This window comes from Saccopteryx leptura, chromosome 2, assembly GCF_036850995.1.
Source record: "Saccopteryx leptura isolate mSacLep1 chromosome 2, mSacLep1_pri_phased_curated, whole genome shotgun sequence".
NCBI lineage: Eukaryota > Metazoa > Chordata > Mammalia > Chiroptera > Emballonuridae > Saccopteryx > Saccopteryx leptura.
This window is the reverse complement of record NC_089504.1, coordinates 335,846,468-335,864,217: the sequence shown is the minus strand read 5'-3', so window position 1 is coordinate 335,864,217 and position 17,750 is coordinate 335,846,468. Positions and strand designations below refer to the sequence as shown.

At 50.8% G+C, this 17,750-nt stretch overlaps 3 protein-coding genes and 4 non-coding genes across 11 annotated transcripts; 5 read left to right on the top strand and 2 right to left on the bottom strand.

Moving 5' to 3' along the window:
* Positions 1-1,274: 1,274 nt before the first annotated feature.
* On the bottom strand, positions 1,275-8,859 carry RAB34 (RAB34, member RAS oncogene family). Of its 3 annotated transcripts, none has more exons than XM_066363669.1 (11): positions 8,619-8,859; positions 7,817-8,066; positions 7,529-7,620; positions 5,348-5,416; positions 5,144-5,245; positions 4,977-5,041; positions 4,800-4,851; positions 4,535-4,616; positions 4,372-4,462; positions 1,749-1,856; positions 1,275-1,666 (listed from the first exon to the last, which is right to left on the bottom strand). In XM_066363669.1, the coding sequence occupies exons 2-11, from the start codon at positions 7,868-7,870 to the stop codon at positions 1,599-1,601; spliced, it is 783 nt and encodes a 260-aa protein (XP_066219766.1). In that variant the 5' UTR covers positions 7,871-8,066; positions 8,619-8,859; the 3' UTR covers positions 1,275-1,598. The 3 variants fall into 3 exon arrangements, with proteins under 3 accessions (XP_066219766.1, XP_066219767.1, XP_066219768.1); XM_066363670.1 differs by having other exon boundaries at positions 7,817-8,038; XM_066363671.1 differs by lacking the exon at positions 8,619-8,859 and having other exon boundaries at positions 5,348-5,413; positions 7,817-8,597.
* Positions 2,504-2,579, top strand: TRNAE-UUC (transfer RNA glutamic acid (anticodon UUC)). Its single transcript has one exon. It is a non-coding gene; the product is annotated as a tRNA-Glu (tRNA).
* A 1,057-nt stretch (positions 8,860-9,916) lies between the features above and the next one.
* Positions 9,917-14,950, top strand: RPL23A (ribosomal protein L23a). The gene is made up of 5 exons (XM_066363675.1): positions 9,917-10,049; positions 10,643-10,826; positions 12,669-12,845; positions 14,521-14,590; positions 14,822-14,950. Exons 1-5 carry the CDS (start codon positions 10,025-10,027, stop codon positions 14,834-14,836), a joined length of 471 nt encoding a protein of 156 aa, XP_066219772.1. The 5' UTR covers positions 9,917-10,024; the 3' UTR covers positions 14,837-14,950.
* Positions 10,493-10,556, top strand: LOC136396011 (small nucleolar RNA SNORD42). Its single transcript, XR_010749444.1, has one exon. It is a non-coding gene; the product is annotated as a small nucleolar RNA SNORD42 (small nucleolar RNA).
* LOC136396034 (small nucleolar RNA Z17) lies at positions 12,536-12,600 on the top strand. The gene has a single exon (XR_010749465.1). It is a non-coding gene; the product is annotated as a small nucleolar RNA Z17 (small nucleolar RNA).
* Positions 14,638-14,709, top strand: LOC136396033 (small nucleolar RNA Z17). The gene has a single exon (XR_010749464.1). It is a non-coding gene; the product is annotated as a small nucleolar RNA Z17 (small nucleolar RNA).
* A 494-nt stretch (positions 14,951-15,444) lies between the features above and the next one.
* TLCD1 (TLC domain containing 1) lies at positions 15,445-17,666 on the bottom strand. 3 transcript variants are annotated; one of them, XM_066363674.1, is made up of 5 exons: positions 17,538-17,666; positions 16,647-16,957; positions 16,280-16,362; positions 16,107-16,189; positions 15,445-15,828 (listed from the first exon to the last, which is right to left on the bottom strand). In XM_066363674.1, the coding sequence occupies exons 2-5, from the start codon at positions 16,838-16,840 to the stop codon at positions 15,445-15,447; spliced, it is 744 nt and encodes a 247-aa protein (XP_066219771.1). In that variant the 5' UTR covers positions 16,841-16,957; positions 17,538-17,666. The 3 variants fall into 3 exon arrangements, with proteins under 3 accessions (XP_066219771.1, XP_066219769.1, XP_066219770.1); XM_066363672.1 differs by having other exon boundaries at positions 17,486-17,665; XM_066363673.1 differs by lacking the exon at positions 17,538-17,666 and adding an exon at positions 17,259-17,466.
* Positions 17,667-17,750: the final 84 nt, after the last annotated feature.

Sequence of the window (17,750 nt, the reverse complement as noted above, 5' to 3'; positions counted from 1 at the left end):
CCAGGCGGTGGCACAGTGGATAGAGCATCGAACTGGGATTCGGAGGACCCAGGTTTGAAACCCTGATGTCGCCAGTTTAAGCGCGAGCTCATCTGGTTTGAGCAAAAGCTCACCAGCTTGGACCGAAGGTCACTGGCTCAAGCATGGGGTTACTCAGTCTGCTGAAGGCCCACGGTCAAGGCACACATGAGAAAGCAATCAATGAACAACTAAGGTGCTGCAACGAAAAACTAATGATTGATGCTTCTCATATCTCTTTGTTCCTGTCTGTCCCTATCTATCCCTCTCTCTGACTCTCTCTCTGTCACTGTAAAAAAAAAAAAAAAAAAGAGAGAGAGAGAGAGAGAGAGAGAGAGAGAAAGAGAGGTGAGGAAAATGTGCCTTGGGGGAAGAAAAAGAGGAGGAGGAAGGCAAGGGCACCTCCTGGAAGGGGAAGTACTCTTAAATAGACACATCTTATTTTTTATAAAATTTAGTTCTTTTTTTTCCCTTCAATTTAGTTCTTTAATCATGTTTTAAAATGTAACAAGATACCACTATCACTTTATGTTTATACTCCTAATATAGGTAGATGTTAGATAACATATCTTCTGAATAAAAGCCCAGCCCCTACTCTCTCTGGGCCTCTCTGGTCAACCCAAAAAGTATCCAACACTCAATTACTTCTTACTGTGTTCCTGTCAGAGAAGATTTTTGCTTTGTTTTGTTTTAAGGGAAGACAGGAAGAGGCTAATAAAAAAGAGAAAAGGAAAAATATCCAATGGTGGAAATTTGGGTATAAGCACCAATTAGGAGGTCACATTTGCAAGGAGGGGACTAAAGAAAAGAGCTCTCGACCTGACCTGTGGTGGCACTGTGGATAAACCATCGACCTAGAATGCTGAGGTCACCAGTTCGAAACCCCGGGCTTGCCTGGTCCAGGCACATATGGGAGTTGATGCTTCCTGCTCCACCCCCTCTTCTCTCTCTCTCTCTCTCTCAAATGATTAAACTAAAAAAAATAATAATAAAATAAATAAATAAAATGGTGTTGCCAATACTAAGTTTAAAAAAAAAAAAAAGAAAGAAAAGAGCTCTCAAAGCCAAGAATTCAGATCTCACCAGTAAGAGTACAAGCCTCCAAACCTGGTCCCTGAGCTCCCAGCCTGCCTGAGGTCAGGGGCCAGGCATGGCCAGCATTCCAACAGGAGGCTCCAGTCCCAAGATTACCTTATATTATAGTCCTAATCACTCCATATACTCATCCCCAACAAAGGATTCCAAAACCAAAACTGCTAATAACAGATTTTTAATGCATAAGGCACAGTTTGAGGCTGGGATCATTAAGCACAAAGGGCCCAGCAGGCTGAGTAAAAAGCAGCAGGGACTACTTACTCCCCACCACTGGGCACCCTGGAGAGCCCCTGGAGGAAGGGGACATCCAGTCTTTGGCATGGTGCCTAGGGGCAGGAAGTGACTAGCATGGTCTCACTACCCCTGTAGGGGCACTGTCACAAGGGGCAGTTCTTTGGTCTGGAATAACAGTCAGTGCAAATGTCCAGGGGTAGGGTTCTGGGGAAGTCAGGGTGGCACAGTGCCCCAGGGAAGTCCCTCATCCTTCAAAAGCAACATGTGGGCTTCTTCTTGTTGGCAGTTAGGTAGAGGTTGTTGTCATCACTGTTGATGCCTGAAGAAAAGTGGGAAATATGTGAAGCAGGGACTGGAGGTTCCTCATGCTTTCTGCCACCCTCATCCAGGTGAGCACTCACGGACAACATCCCCAATGCGCCGGGCCCCCGATTTCTCCAGCTCAGCCAGCACGTTGGCCTCAAAGGTCAATGCCGCCACACGGAAAAAGAATTCCCGGACATTTTCACCTGACACAAGGAACAGACAGGTGCTCAGGGGTAGTTCCAGCCTGGGGTCATTGGGCACAGCTGGAGTTGTAGAAGTAAGAGGCAAAGTAGGCAGGAATGGCAAAGCAGAAACCCTGAGCCCTGGCCAGACAGCTCAGTTGGTTAGAGCATTGTCCTGACACATCAAAGTTGTGAGTTCAATCCCAGGTCAGGGTACATACAAGAATCAACCAATGCCCTCCTAGCCAGATACCTGGTTAGTGAGAGCATCGTCCTGAAGTGCAGAGGTTGCTGGTTCTATCCTTGGTCAGGGCACATAGAGGAACAGGTCAGTGTTCCCCTTTCTTTCTTTCTCTCCCTCCCCTTTTCCTCTCTTTAAAATCAATAAACTAAACATTAAAAAAAAAACACATTGCCTGACCAGGCGGTAGCGCAGAGGATGGAGCATCGGACTGGGATGCAGAGGACCCAGGTTCGAGACCCCGAGGTCGCTGGCTTGAGCGTGGGCTCATCTGGTTTGAGCGGGGAGCCCACCAGCTTGAACCCAGGGTCGCTGGCTCCAGCAAGGGGTTACTCGGTCTGCTGAAGGCCCGCGGTCAAGGCACATATGGGAAAGCGGTCAATGAACAACTAGGGTGTTGCAATGCGCAATGAAAAACTGATAATTGGCCCTGGCCGGTTGGCTCAGCGGTAGAGCATCGGCCTTTCGTGCGGGGGACCCGGGTTCGATTCCCGGCTAGGGCACAAAGGAGAAGCGCCCATTTGCTTCTCCACCCCCGCCTCCCCCTCCTTCCTCTCTGTCTCTCTCTTCCCCACCCGCAGCCAAGGCTCCATTGGAGCAAAGATGGCCCGGGCGCTGGGGATGGCTCCTTGGCCTCTGCCCCAGGCGCTGGAGTGGCTCTGGTCGCGGCAGAGCAATGTCCCGGAGGGGCAGAGCATCGCCCCCTGGTGGGCGTGCTGGGTGGATCCCAGTTGGGCACATGCAGGAGTCTGTCTGACTGTCTCTCCCCGTTTCCAGCTTCAGAAAAATAAAGAAAAAAAAAAACAAAAGAAAAAAAAACAAACAAAAAAAACTGATGATTGATGCTTCTCATCTCTCTCCGTTCCTGTCTGTCCCTGTCTATCCCTCTCTCTGACTCACTCTCTGTCTCTGTAAAAAACAAACAAACAGCCCTGGCCGGTTGGCTCAGCGGTACAGCGTCGGCCTAGCGTGCGGAGGACCCGGGTTCGATTCCCGGCCAGGGCACACAGGAGAAGCGCCCATTTGCTTCTCCACCCCTCCCCCTCTCCTTCCTCTCTGTCTCTCTCTTCCCCTCCCGCAGCCAAGGCTCCATTGGAGCAAAGATGGCCCGGGCGCTGGGCATGGCTCTGTGGCCTCTGCCTCAGGCGCTAGAGTGGCTCTGGTCGCAACATGGCGACGCCCAGGATGGGCAGAGCATCGCCCCCTGGTGGGCAGAGCGTCGCCCCTGGTGGGCGTGCCGGGTGGATCCCGGTCGGGCGCATGCGGGAGTCTGTCTGACTGTCTCTCCCTGTTTCCAGCTTCAGAAAAATGGAAAAGGAAAAGAAAAAAAGAAAAAAAACAAACAAACAAACAAAAAAACATTCACCATCCATTTGTGATTTCAAAACAAAAACAAAAACTCTTGCCTGACCAGGCGGTGGCACAGTGGATAGAGCATCAGATTAAGATACGGAGGACCCAAGTTCGAGACCCCAAGGTCGCCAGCTTGAGCGCGGGCTCATCTAAATTGAGCAAAGCTCACCAGCTTGGACCCAAGGTCACTGGCTCGAGCAAGGGGTTACTCGGTCTGCTAAAGGCCCACAGTCAAGGCACATATGAGAAAGCAATCAATAAACAACTAAAGTGTCTGTCGCAAAGAAAAAAAACAACTGATGATTGATGTTCTCATCTTTCTCCCTTCCTGTCTGTCTGTCCTTATCTATCCCTCTCTCTAACTCTCTCTGTCTCTGAAAAAAACAAAACAAAAACAAAACAAAAAACACTCAGTAAGCTCAGAATTAAAAAAAAAAATAGTTTTTTTAAAGAATCAACCAGCCTGACCAGGTGGTGGTGCAGTGGATGGAGTGTCGGCCTAGGACACTGAGGATCCAGGTTCACAACTACAAGGTCACCAGTTTGAGTGAGGGGTTGCCGGCTTAAGCGTGGGATCATAGACATGACCCCATGATCGTTGGCTTGAGCCCAAAGGTCTCTGGTTTGAGCAAGGGGTCACTAGCTTGGCTGGAGCCCCCTGGTCAAGGCACATTTGAGAAAGCAATCAATGAACAACTAAGGTGCCTCAACAAAGAATTGAAGCTTCTCACCCCTCTCCATTCCTGTCTGTGTTTGTCTGTCTGGCTTAAAAAAAAAATCTAACAACGAATGCATAAATAAGTGGAATAACAAACTGACGTTTTGTTCTCTCTCTCTGTTCCTCTTTAAAATCAATTTAAAACACAAATTTTAAAAAGTAGCCCTAAAAAAAAAAAAAGTAGCCCTAAAAAAAAAAAAGTAGCCCTGAAGCCCCTTACTCACCTGTGAGAGAAGAGACTGCCCAGTACTCAGCCTTCATCTCTTGGGCCACCTTCAGTGCATCTCTCTCCATTAGCACATACTGAGCAGGAGTCTGAAGGAAAGTCAGTCAGATGGGGGAGGGTTCCCCCACCAAGTTGGGAAGTACCCCCGCTGGCACACTCACACTAAGATCCTTCTTGGAACCCACAAGGAAGAGAAGCACGCTGGAAGGGTCGTTCTCCTTGAGTGCGTCAGCTAGCCACTGCCTGCCACAGATGGTGGACAGCAAGAGATGAGTTGGGCAGGCTCCTCCGCTGACACTCATATGCCCAATTATCCTCCCTCTGCTCTTAGGTGCATTCTTTCTTTCCATACCATGCCCCTGACCACCCCTCTTTTCTGAACTCTCTCCTTCCAAAGCCCTAATATATTTCATCATCTCTACATACTTGGTATGTTCCAGGGAGGCCACATCATTCAGGTTGAAGACAATGATAATGGCTGGAAGAATGGCAGAAATAGTCCCAGGTGGATGGGGAGACACTACTGGCTTATTTCCACAATCCCCCCAGCCCTAGATTAGAAGCCAGGTATAACCACCTATCCCACATCACCCAGCCCCTTACCTTGAGCTCCTCGGTAGTAGGTTGATGCAATGCATTTGAATCTTTCCTGTCCAGCAGTATCCCAGCTGGGAGAAGGAGGGGTGATACAGAGGTATGGGAATGGGGGGGTAGGTGGGGTGTCAGTGCTAGAGGAAGAAATGTCTGAACGAGGTAGAGGAAGCACTTACAGCTGCAGACTGAAGGGAACGCCCAACACCTCAAATCGTTCCATCTCAAAGTCCACTCCAATGGTGGCCTTGTAATTCTTATCAAAGGTGTCTTTGCAGAACCTGAGGGGGCACCAGATATTCTGGCCCTGAGCCCAGCCCATCTGCCTAGGCCTGGCCCTACCCTGCCCAGCTCAACCCGGCTCAGCTCCAGCACCCTCTTACCTATTAATGAGACAAGTCTTTCCCACCGACAGGTCCCCCACCACAATGACCTTGGAGATCTTAAATCTGCTGGACACAAGAGGAGGGAGGAGGAATGGGTACTAGTTCTTTTATTCTAGGAAGTCCCAAGGCTCCCTAGTAGGTCTCTACCCAGGCTGCAGCTGACATAGGCACCAGGCCTTCTAGGCAGGTTTCCTGGACAGATGTGTGTGCTTGCTGGCAAGTAGTGTTTTGTGCTTCAGTATCAGAGAGGCAGATATGGATTTGAATCCCAGCTCTCACACTTACTAGCTGTGTGACTTAGGACAAGTTACTTAGTCTCTCTGTCTCAGTTTCAACATTTAAGTGAAGGTCTGGCCTGACTTGTGGTGGTGCAGTGGGTAAAGCATCGACCTGGAACGCTGAGGTCTCCAGGGTATTTTTTTTTTTAAAAGAGACAGAGAGAGAGTCAGAGAGAGGGATAGACAGGAACAGACAGACAGGAATGGAGAGATGAGAAGCATCAATCATTAGTTTTTCCTTGCGCATTGCAACGCCTTAATTGTTCATTGATTGCCTTTCATACGTGCCTTGACCACGGGCCTTCAGCAGACCGAGTGACCCCTTGCTCGAGCTAGCGACCTTGGGCTCAAGCTGGTGAGCTTTTGCTCAAACCAGATGAGCCCTGTGCTCAAGCTGGCGACCTCGGGGTCTCAAACCTGGGTCTTCCGCATCCCAGTCCGACGCTCCATCCACTGCGCCACCGCCCAGTCAGGCAGGTCTCCGGTTTTAAACCCTAGGCTTGCCTGGTCAAGGTACATATGGGAGTTGATGCTTCCTGCTCCTCTCCGCCCTTCTCTCTCTCTCTCTCTTCTCCCACTAAAGTGAATAAAATCTTTAAAAAAACATTTAAGTGGAGACTTAGAATATATCTTATTGGGGTGTGGCAAGGTTAAAATGAGATAATGTTCTATATTCTTTTTTATTTATTTTTTTCTTTTTTCTGAAGTTGGAAACGGGGAGGCAATCAGACAGACTCCCGCATGTGCCCAACCGGAATCCACCCGGCATGCCCACCAGGGGGCGATGCTCTGCCCATCTGGGGTGCTGCTCTGTTGCAACCAAAGCCATTCTAGCACCTGAGGCAGAGGCCATGAAGCCATCCTCAGCGCCCGGGCCAACTTTGCTCCAATGGAGCTTTGGCTGCAAGAGGGGAAGAGAGAGACAGAGAGGAAGGAGAGGGGGAGGGGTGGAGAAGCAGACAGGCGCTTCTCCTGTGTGCCCTGGCCGGGAATAGAACCCAGGACTCCTGCACGCCAGGCCAATGCTCTACCACTGAGCCAACCAGCCAGGGCCTATGTTCTATATTCTGAAACATACTTTCCCCACACACCACACACATACATTTTAACATCTCTGAAATCAGGGTACATCTTAAAAGTGATGGTGTTTTGCGCTTAATAAAAGACAGTAACAGTATCCAGCACACCGCCTGGCATACAGTAAATGCTTTGTTAATGGTGGCAACTGTTATAGTATTTCCTTTTTTACCTACAAATTGACTTTAAAATGCAGGCACAGCTCAGGGCCTGGGCCCCAGGGCTCCAATAGATCCTTTGTGGGAAGCTGAACTGGGACCATCCCCTTCTGTGTGTCTGAAATTGAACTGCCACATTTCAAGCCAACCCCATCTCATTGGACTTACTATAACCTTGCTGGAAATAGGTCGATAAGAGGCATAAAAAGGAGGAATAGCCTGACCAGGTGGTGGTGCAGTGGATAGAGCGTGGGACTGGGATGTGGAGGACCCAAGTTCGAGACCCCGAGGTCTCCAGCTTGAGCACGGGCTCATCTGGTTTGAGCAAGGCTCACCAGCTTGAACCCAAGGTCACTGGCTCAAGCAAGGGGTCACTTGGTCTGCTGTAGCCCCCCAGTCAAGGCACATATGAGAAAGCAATCAATGAACAACTAAGGAACCGCAACGAAGAACTGATGTTTCTCATCTCTTTCCCTTCCTGTCTGTCTGTCCCTATCTGTCCCTCTCTCTGACTCTCCCTGTCTCTGCCACAAAAAAAAGGGGCGGGGGAATAACCATACAGTTGGCAGAGGGTGCAATGGAGCCCCAAACTGGTGAACATTACCATTGCTTTGACTACAGTTTCCTGGGGCTTCCTTTCTTTGTTTTGGGTGTCTGAGACTCACCCCACGGTGCCAGTCCGATGCTCCTGGCAGGCGCAGGTGACCCGGGGAAGAAAGTCTTTGTGAGTGTGCAAAGCAGCCTCCTTCCTTAGGTACTGACAGAGATGAAGGAAAATGAGACTCACCCAGTCTTGGCCCTTGTCCCGCAGCCAAGCAGCCTGGGGCTAAGGGTGGGGAGGGGACCACCCAGAAGCAGCAGGCCTAGCTGGGCCCAAGCCTCTGGTCTGGTGCCGCCTCCTCCCCGCCCATACACCACCGCAGCCAGAAGCCCGACGTTGCCCGGTCGCCTACCTGGGGAAGCTCCGCCAGGACGCGGTCCCTCCGCACCGGCGCGAGAATGTTCATCTTGCCTGCAGCCTTGTGGGGCGCCCTGAGAAGGCGCGGAGGCCTGGTGCGCCCCAGCGAGTCGGGCCCGTGTAAATCCGACAGTCACCCGCGACTGAGGAGTCCCGACTATAACTCGGGGCCACGGAGAGCCTACGAGAGCCCGCGGCCTCGGGGACGCTACGACCACTGCGGGCCACGGGGATAAGACAATCACCTGGGGATGCGGTGAATCTACAATCACGCTGGCCCGGGGCGTCCCGAAGATGATTCGGGGGCGAGGAGACCCCTCTGCTGTCAAATGGGGGCGGGGAGACCTGTCCCGGGGGTCTCGGTCCCGCGCAGACTCTACAATAACTCAGGGCCGGATAGTTCCTACAATAACTCGAGGCCGCGGAGACCCGACGACAAATCGTGCTTGCAGCGGCCCCACCATAACAGAGCGGTCGGGGGTCGCGTGGCCCAGTCCACTGTAGGGCCCGGCGTCCCACTCGACTCTCCCTTCTCCAGCTCTGTAACATGATCCCCGGAAATTCCAGGAGAAGGGCCGCCCCCTGCCCCTCTCCCGGCAGCTCCCCGTCTTGCAGCCCGCCCCGGATTCTCCATCCTTTTCTTCCCCCTACACTGCTCTAGTTTAGGCTTCCCTACCCGACACCTCAACCGGGACCAAGACCGCTCCACCCAGGCTGGAACCTGCCCAGATCGGGCTTCTCCCGGTCGCCCTGCTCAGCACCTCTGTGCTGGGCTGCGCCTCCACGGGGACCCTTACCCAGCCGAATTGGTGATGGGGAATGGCTGATTGCTGAGCAGCATCTGGCTGTGCCAGGACCTGCGGGGAGGAATAAGGGGGAGAGAAGGGGCCCAAGGAGAGGCGGTGCTTTCCTCCTCAACTTCAGGCCCAGGACATGACTCATAAGAGTCTGTCCCCGCTCGCCCTTCTGCCTTGGGAGGGGGTGGGGGTGGGGGAGGAAGCGTAGAGGGGGTGCCAGAGGCGAAGCTGAATGCCCACTATGGAGAGGGATGTCCGAGTCTGATGTCTTTTCCTCGAAGGCTAAAGTGTAGATTGAGGGATAAAGAGGCTGAAGACCAAGCTGCCTCCCTCGATGGAGAATAAAGGAGGGTTATATGGACCGAGAACTCCGCCCTTTGGGGAGGTCACTGCTCCGGAACAGGGACACTACCCTCCAATATGGGCGTTCTTCGCTCTGACCCTTTTGGAATCTTCCCAAGGATAACTTTTCCATTTTGCAGTTCTGCAGGGTAGAATCGGGGTAGCACACAACAAATCTAATAGTCAAAGGGGAAATCAGGTTCCAAGAGACGAGTGGGAAGACAGAAAGGGAGTGGTGAAGGCGGTATAAACACTGACCCTCAGACAAGCAAACTACAGCCTTTCTAAACTTTGCTCTGTGTCTGGAAAATAATTTGAGGATGCAAAGATGACTCGGGCAGGGAAGGGAAGAGTCCTCAAAGGGAAGGGCTGTGAATGGAATTATTCACAAGAAGAACTAGAGAATAATGGAGGTTTTCGGAATATAGGTAGAGTTTCTTTAGGAGCATTGCCGGGAAAATGCACGAAATCTGACTGTCATTGGTAAAGAGGGGAGATGTAGCCACCTTCTAACTCCTGTGGTACTTTCCTCCTCTCCTCTGCCTGACTCGATTTTTTTCTGCCAGCAAATCACCGTTGTTGATAAGCCACGTCTCCTCTGGGGACCTCAATTTCCACAAATGTTTGAGGGAGTTGGGCCTGACAAATTCTGCTCTAACGTTCAAGAACTTTGCTTCACTCTCCCTGAGTCAATCTAATTATATCCATTACAGTTTGCAGTGTTACTGTCTCCTGGAAACTGCAATCTTCTTCCCTGACGTTGCTCAAAATGAGTAGCGCTCAGGAACCAGACCCGAGTGGTAGCAGGATACACCATCCATCCGCCACAGCAGATAAACATGTTTCCAAAAACTACAACCCCCAAGAGGCTTCAGGGTATCAGGAGGGGCGGGGTGGCGCATGCTTAGTCCCTCTCCCGAGGAAATTAAACCTTACTACTATTCCCGGCGGGCGCCACGCTACAGATCACCCAGTCGGCTTTAAGTAAAAAGTATCGCGAGTCTTTGGTGAGATTTGGCTCTATAAGCCCGTGGGAACGGGCCTTGGAAACCCTCTTCACGAAGATGGCGCCGAAAGCGAAGAAGGAAGGTGTGTGCTTGGGCTGGTGAGGGGAACACAGTTGGCTAGCCTGGGATCCCCGCAGAATGAACTAATTGAAAGGACGGTGGCTGGGCTAAGACTTGGGGTGTCAGCCCTGGAGCTGCTTCTACCGTTTCAGCGACGCTGGGCCCAGACGCATGCTGGGCTCCAGTGTAAAGGGGCTGGGGAAGGAAACCTATAGTCGATCCTGGGGAACCGCACGCATCCACAGGCCGCAGTTCCGTATCTCCAGACAGGTTAAAAAAAACCCCAAACCCAGTACCCTCTATTTCCTTTTTTTTTTGGTTTTACTCCCCATCATAGACGGCTATAAACCCTCCCAGGGTGGCTGCGATAGTATATACAGAACTACTAGCACGCGTCCTGGCAAATATCAAGCGCTCTATCGTTGCTAGGTTTTTCTATGTCGTACCCAAGTTTGCCACAGTATCGTGCACATGATGGAAAGATTTTAACCTGAGACTTGTGATGTCTTCAAAGGAACCACTGATGCACATGTGGCCTGGGGCGCCCACTACCGGTCTCTAGGCCGGAAGTAATGGATTTCTGAATCCCGCACCCTCATTTTCTTTTCTTCTCAGCCCCAGCCCCTCCCAAAGCTGAAGCCAAAGCAAAAGCTTTGAAGGCAAAGAAAGCAGTACTGAAAGGAGTCCAAAGCCACAAAAAAAAGAAGATCCGCACGTCACCCACCTTCCGACGGCCGAAGACACTGCGGCTCCGAAGGCAGCCTAAATACCCTCGGAAGAGTGCCCCCAGGAGAAACAAGTCAGTACGAGAAAGTTTATTTAGAAGGTTACAGAGATAGAAGTGAGCCAGCGGGGCTGTGTAGGCTCAGGAAACAGTTACAGAAGATGGGCCCTTGGAGCTTAGGGGGAAGGGAAAGGCGAGGGCCTGCTACCGAGAGGGAGAGCTGATCCTACTTTTGAAAAGATGTTTGATTATCCTCCACTGGGAATTATGAAATTTACCAAACTTAGAACATCGCTTCTCAAAAACATGTACTTAATGTGTTTCTCTAACAGGTGAGTCTTAAGAAGAAGAGACATTTTTTACACTTACACTATTGGCAGGAATTGTTTAAAACGACCCCATAGGTAGTGCAAAAGTTAGTTGTTAATTATCGCTTTGTGTTAAGGTGGGTTTTTTTTGAATTTTTAAAAATATTTTATTTATTGATTTTTAGAGAGGGGGGAGGAGCAGGAAGCATCAACTCCCATACGTGCCTTGACCAGGCAAGTCCAAGGTTTTGAACCGGCAACCTCAGTGTTCCAGGTATACGCTTTATCCACTGCGCCACCACAGGTCAGGCCTATGTTAGGGGTTTTTGTTTTTTAATGTTAGGGTTTTAAAGTCCACTTTCTGGGAGGTATGAAGTAGGATTTAGACGTTGTTTGGGAGCTCCAGGTTTAGTTCATTCTTCATAGCACCTATTGCTGTAGGGAGTAGTCCTTGAGCGTGATGGTGTGGAATGAGCCTAGGTTGATAAAAAAGATTAGTTCACCTGCACTGGATAGTGAAGGCCTGCAACAGTGTATGGAAACTTCTTTTCATTAACTCTCAAATTTTTACACTCAGGTAATGGTTAGGGATTGGGCAAAAGGTTAGGACACTTGAGTGTTTTGGTGACATGCTGCTGTTAATAGCTGACATTAGGGACCACAAATTAGAGCCATAGTGGTAGAAACAAATGGATTTCTGTTCCTCCCATTGCTTCCTAAGAAAAAGGCAGGAGAGTGGGTGTGTTCATCAGTGTAGGAAAGCACTCGACAGACTTCTCATCCCCATTTGGACCTAGCATTTAGTGTAATGACATTAGAGGTTGAGACCTGACCTAGCTTCAAAATAGAAAGGGTAGTGTCTGTGAACAGTCTTGCTTCTCTGAATTTAAGGGGGGAAACTGTGTTGTAGGTGTGTTGAACCCACTGTAATCTTAATCTGAGCAGTAAATAAAAAGTTACTCTCAAGAAATAATGGATCTAAGTCAGTCTTCAGCAACTGGAGTGGGTAGACAGGGCCTGTCCAGCCTCATAGTGAAGCACCAACGTTCTTTGGAATTAATTCTAGCCTGGGTTTCAAGATGCTATAGTCTAGCTTTGTGTTCTTTGGTCTTAACTTCTGAAGGCTCAAATTTTATTCAGAAATTTGCCCTTCAGAACTGTTGAGGTTAAAGAATGAAGGGGGCCTGACCTGTGGTGGTGCAGTGGATAAAGTGTCGACTTGGAACACTGAGGTCACCGGTTGCAACCCTGGGCTGGCATGGTCAAGGCACATATGGGAATTGATGCTTCCTGCCCCCCCCCTTTCACCCTCTCTCTCTTAATATAAATAAAATCTGAAAAAAATTTTTAAATAATTGAGTGGTTTGGGGTTCAAAAGATGATTCTCTAACCAGTTAAAGGTAAAAGCCCTTCAAGTGAAAGACAACTACACATGGTTCTGCTCCCAGGCTGAGGCTCCAGGTCCCTAGGTTTCGGAGTGCAGGTGATGACACTGGCAACCAAAGTCTGACAAATGATTGCTACTCATCGTCTAATGCACCTGGGCTCCAAAGGTGCATCCTTTGTTCTACTGGGCTCAGGCCAGGTGACCCCATTTTACTTCCCCCAGGCTTGACCACTATGCCATCATCAAGTTCCCCCTGACGACTGAATCAGCCATGAAGAAGATAGAAGACAACAATACACTTGTGTTCATTGTGGATGTCAAGGCCAACAAACACCAGATCAAACAGGCTGTGAAGAAGCTCTATGACATTGACGTGGCCAAGGTCAACACCCTGATCAGGTGAGTGGGGTTCCATAGGCTAGGGCCTCAGTCAGAAGCCGGGAAACCTGAATGGAATGAAAGTCTTTGAAATTCCTTGATGGCTGCTTTTTGGGTCAAAAGTAAGTTTCAGAGTGTGCAAGCCTTGATAAATGAGCAGTCCCTGCTGTAACTAATGGTCCTTTGTATGGAGTATGGACTTTTGAGGAATCTACAGCTGTCCTGCCTCTAGGACTTTTTTTTTTTTTTTTTTTGTATACAGGGAGGCAGTCAGACAGACTCCCGCATGCGCCTGACCGGGATCCACCCGGCACACCCACCAGGGGGCGATGCTCTGCCCATCTGGGGTGTCGCTCTCTTGCAACCAGAGCCATTCTAGCACCTGAGGCAGAGGCCACAGAGCCATTCTCAGTGGCCCGGGCCATCTTTGCTCCAATGGAGCCTCGGCTGCGGGAGGGGTAGAGAGAGACAGAGAGGAAGGAGAGGGGGAGGGGTGGAGAAGCAGATGGGCGCCTCTCCTGTGTACCCTGGCCGGGAATCGAACCCGGGACTCCTGCACACCAGGCCGACGCTCTACCACTGAGCCAACTGGTCAGGGCCATCTAGGACTTTTTTTACAGGGACAGAGAGAGGGACAGACAGACAGGAACGGGTAGAGAGATGAGAAGCATCAATCATCAGTTTTTCATTGTGACACCTTAGTTCAAGGGTTGGGAACCTATGACTTGACAAATCTTTAATAATAAAAAAAAATCTTAAATATATAAAACATTCTCATGTATTACAATCCATTCATTTCCTACTGCTCGTGTTCATGGTTGTGGGTGGCTGGAGCCAATCACAGCTGTCCTCTGGGACAACACCACACATTTTTATTAGATAATGTGTAATGTACACAGGTCGTTGTATGGCTCTCATGGAATTACATTTTAAAATATGTGGCGTTCATGGCTCTCTCGGCCAAAAACGTTCCTGACCCCTGCCTTAGTTGTTAATTGATTGCTTTCTCATATGTGCCTTGACCGCGGGCCTTCAGCAGACCGAGTAACCCCTTGCTCGAGCCAGCGACCTAGGGTCCAAGCTGGTGAGCTTTTTGCTCAAAGTTGGCGACCTCGGGGTCTCAAACCTGGGTCCTCGGCCTGACCTGTGGTGGCGCAGTGGATAAAGCCTCGATCTGGAAATGCTGAGGTCACCGGTTCGAAAACCCTGGGCTTGCCTGGTCAAGGCACATATGGGAGTTGATGCTTCCAGCTCCTCCCCCCTTTCTCTCTGTCTCTCTTTCCTCTCTCTCTCTCCCTCTGTCTCGCCCTCTCCTCTCTAAAAAAAAAAAAAAAAAAACCTGGGTCCTCCGCATCCCAGTCCGATGCTCTATCCACTGCGCTACAGCCTGGTCAAGCTCTAGGACTTGATTTATGGAATTAGCGTGCGTTTTCTTGATTCCTACTCTAAACATAAGCAGAGAGTAAAACTTTATCAGGTTACTTGGATTTAAATGTCCTGTGGTGTTTCCCATAAAAGAGAATTGGCTTTGTTTCTAGCCTAATGGCTGCCCTAGCTTCCTCTGCCGATGACAAGAAAAATCACTAATTGGGAAAGACTGACATGAGCAAAGGAACCCTTAATGCCCCATAAGACTGGGGGGAGCGTATGGGGACAGGGAGGGTAGCAGGGACTAAGGCTGCCTTTTCCACCTCAGGCCTGATGGAGAGAAGAAGGCATATGTTCGACTGGCTCCTGACTACGATGCTTTGGATGTTGCCAACAAAGTAAGTTTGCTTGGCCAAGAAACTCCCTTCTTAATACACACCTCCTGGGTGCAAATGATGTGACTGTTAGCGACCAAAGCCTGACTTTTGCTGATTAGTCTTAACTGACTGACTGCACCCATTCCCTTAGGCCCTACCCTGTGTCCATATTTTGCTTTTTAACTATGACATTCTAGTTTAATCTTGATACTGATTCAACTTCCAGTAACAAGGCTACCTTTTGTTTTTCAGATTGGGATCATCTAAGCTGAGTCCAGCTGGCTAATTCTAAATATAAAGATTTTACACTATATGTTTCTTTATGGTTGATTTCTGGTTGGGCTGGGGGAGGCTATACCACTAAATAAGAGATTGGGCGAGACTCGTGGTCTACTCACCCTGTTGGAACACAGCATTAACATTTCACCATACTTGTATAATCCTGGCAGTGGGAGCTTAGGAGATATTTGTGACCCAAACTAGGGTTAATTGTCCTGGGACAACTAGAATTTACCTCTGTCATAGGAGTAAGCAAATATTCCTTAAGTTTTACAAGAATCCTTTCCTTTATCCGTAGAATAAGGCCTGTATGAAACCAATACTTAAGGGTAGTGTGGACTGGTTGGCTCTCAGGTAGCTCCTTGCCCCCACGCCCATTTACCATGTCCAACCGGTCTGTCTGCTTCCTTCACCCCTTGCCCAAGAAAGGACAAGGACTTCAGAGGACTGCTTTCATTAGTGTTTTCAATAGTGGGCACAGGCTTAAAAGGTGGAGAGGCTAGATGCCCCAGGTTTGGGGCTGAGTCTCATCTCAGTTTATGCATGAGCCTGTTGGCTGTTTTCTGTCTCTTCCACAAAGTCTTAGGCTCTGTGCTTCACTCTGTCAAAAACTTGTCTTTGTGTTGTGAGCTGGGTTCACGCTCAGGGCAGAAGTCCGATCGTAGGAGGCGGGAAAAGTAGATGAGGATCATGATGTCCAGCATGAGCAGAATACCCAGCAGAAAGGTGCCTTGGGTCCTCTGACCCGCATATTGCAGGAAGAAGTGGGTGAGGTAGGCCTGAGGGGCCAGGCGGAAGAGAAAATACATGACCAAGTTGACATACTTGTTGATCCGGTAGAGGAGGAGATCCTGGGCATTGTTGATCTTCATCATCATGCGAATGGTGAGGAAGATGTTGCTGACCTCTACCAGTAGTGTTAGGACACCCCCACCTACAAAACTGCTCCAAAAGATGCCTGAAAAGAAGGCACCCATGGCCTAGAGGGCAAAGGTGAGACAACAGGTTAGGAAATAGCCAAGGCTATCACATTGAGGGTATTTGTTTTCTTATGTATTTGAATTGTGTAGAGTTTACTATATGATGTGCTAGGTGAGGTTATGGATTGCTGGCCTCAAATAGTCAAGAGCAGAGATTAACATCCTGGCATGGGAAGATGTAGGGCACAGGATAGGAATGGGGTTAAGATAAAGACAGATTCAGAAAGGGCTGAGACTAAAGGTGCTAGCCCCAGGCGTATGCCACATCCCCTGCTCACCATGACATGATGGACCAGGTATTCCCAAGAAGCTCGAGCTTGACCACTAACCACGATGTCCACCGTGTCGTGGATGAAATAACCTAGCAGAAGGATGGGAAGAGTTCATGAAGGGGATTGAAGAAGCTTTTTCCTGTTCCCCAGCTACTTAATGCTTAGGGGACAAGACTTACCTGCGGAAAAGCAAACGAGCAAATAGCCAGAAAGAGACCATGCCGTCTCAATTTCTACCAGCAGTTCGGGGTTCTGCCATACACTGAAAGGGAGGGAAGAAGGCAGGTGCTGATCTTCCCATTCCCAAGGACCTTTAAACTCCCTCTTTACCCTTGCCAGTCCCAGGGGAATCTGGGGATCGATGAGAGGCTTGGCTGAAACCCAGGTGTCTTCCCCATTCTCAGGTGAGATCCCCTTCCCCTGGGGCCGCTGCCTCTCCGGATTGGACAGCCTTCCACACAAGCAATCATGTGAGAGTGCATGGCCTCAGCCGGCCCGGGAGTGATGGAGAGAATAACGCAGGATCCCCTATCCCCCTTCACTCACCACAGCAGAGCCCAGATCCCTGACACAATAGAATGGGCGAAGGAGACGAGCAGGTTGTGCCAGCGCCAGGTGCGCAGAGGGTCGGCGCGCACGTGCGCAGGCAGGGGCAGGCGACTGAGCGCGCGCCGGAGCGCCCGGAAGGTCAGCGTGGCGCCCAGAAGGAGCAGCAGGGCGGGGTGCAGCAGTGTGGGCATGCTGGCCCTCCCGGCCGTCGGTCTGTCCGCCCTTCAGGCAGCCTCTTTGGGAGGCTCGGGGAACGGGGCTCCCTCTCGGGCCAGGCCACCTCGGACGCCTCTCCCGCCGGCCGCCAGCTTCACAGTTTTTCGCGGAGTTAGGCCCCTTTGCTCCTCCCGTCCCCTCCCAGCGCGCCTCTGCCCCCGCCCCTAGCCGCTCGCGCCCCCGCCCCGCCCCGTCCCGTCCGCCTGCCTCCGCCCCTCCGGCGCCACTGCTGAGCGGAGGGCCCGGGCCCCATTTCCCTCGGGGCCTCCCGCGCCCCGCCTCTCTCCGGCAGACTTCAGGGGCTGCTCTGGGGCGCCGCCGCGGAGGCACCCTGAGTGGCTGGCCTCCTGACTGCCGACTTTCTCGCTTGGCCTCATTAACCCGCCTCCTTACTTTCTCCGGGGCCACTGGCTCCCCCGCCTGGGCGGGTATTGCGAGAACTCTCCGCCCTTATCTCCTTTCTTGACAGAGCTGGCAGGACCCGTCGCACACCCACGGCTTTTAAACCCGGGTCCTTGGGACGAGTCGGAGCCCCGCCTCGGACAACCATCTCTGCCTAGTCCCTGTTCTTCCACTGGATCACTAGTTTCCTCAAGTTAGAAACGAACGTGTTTACTTGCCTCTACAGCGCCCCGCTCAGAATCGATGCCTAGAAACTGTTGAGTAACCCACCACCATTCCAACTCCCAGCCTGCTTTTGGGCTCATGGGGCCAAGCAGCTGTAAGAATTCTCCTTCCGACAGTCCCTGTCCTCTTCTTCCGGCTCCCTGGAGACTGGAGCGGAGAAGACGGCCGATTCGACCAGGGTGACTGACTCGCACTTTTTAGGCTAGTTGCCTGGAGCAGTTGCAGCTTGTGGCCACTAGGTGTCAGTCTGTACTCACC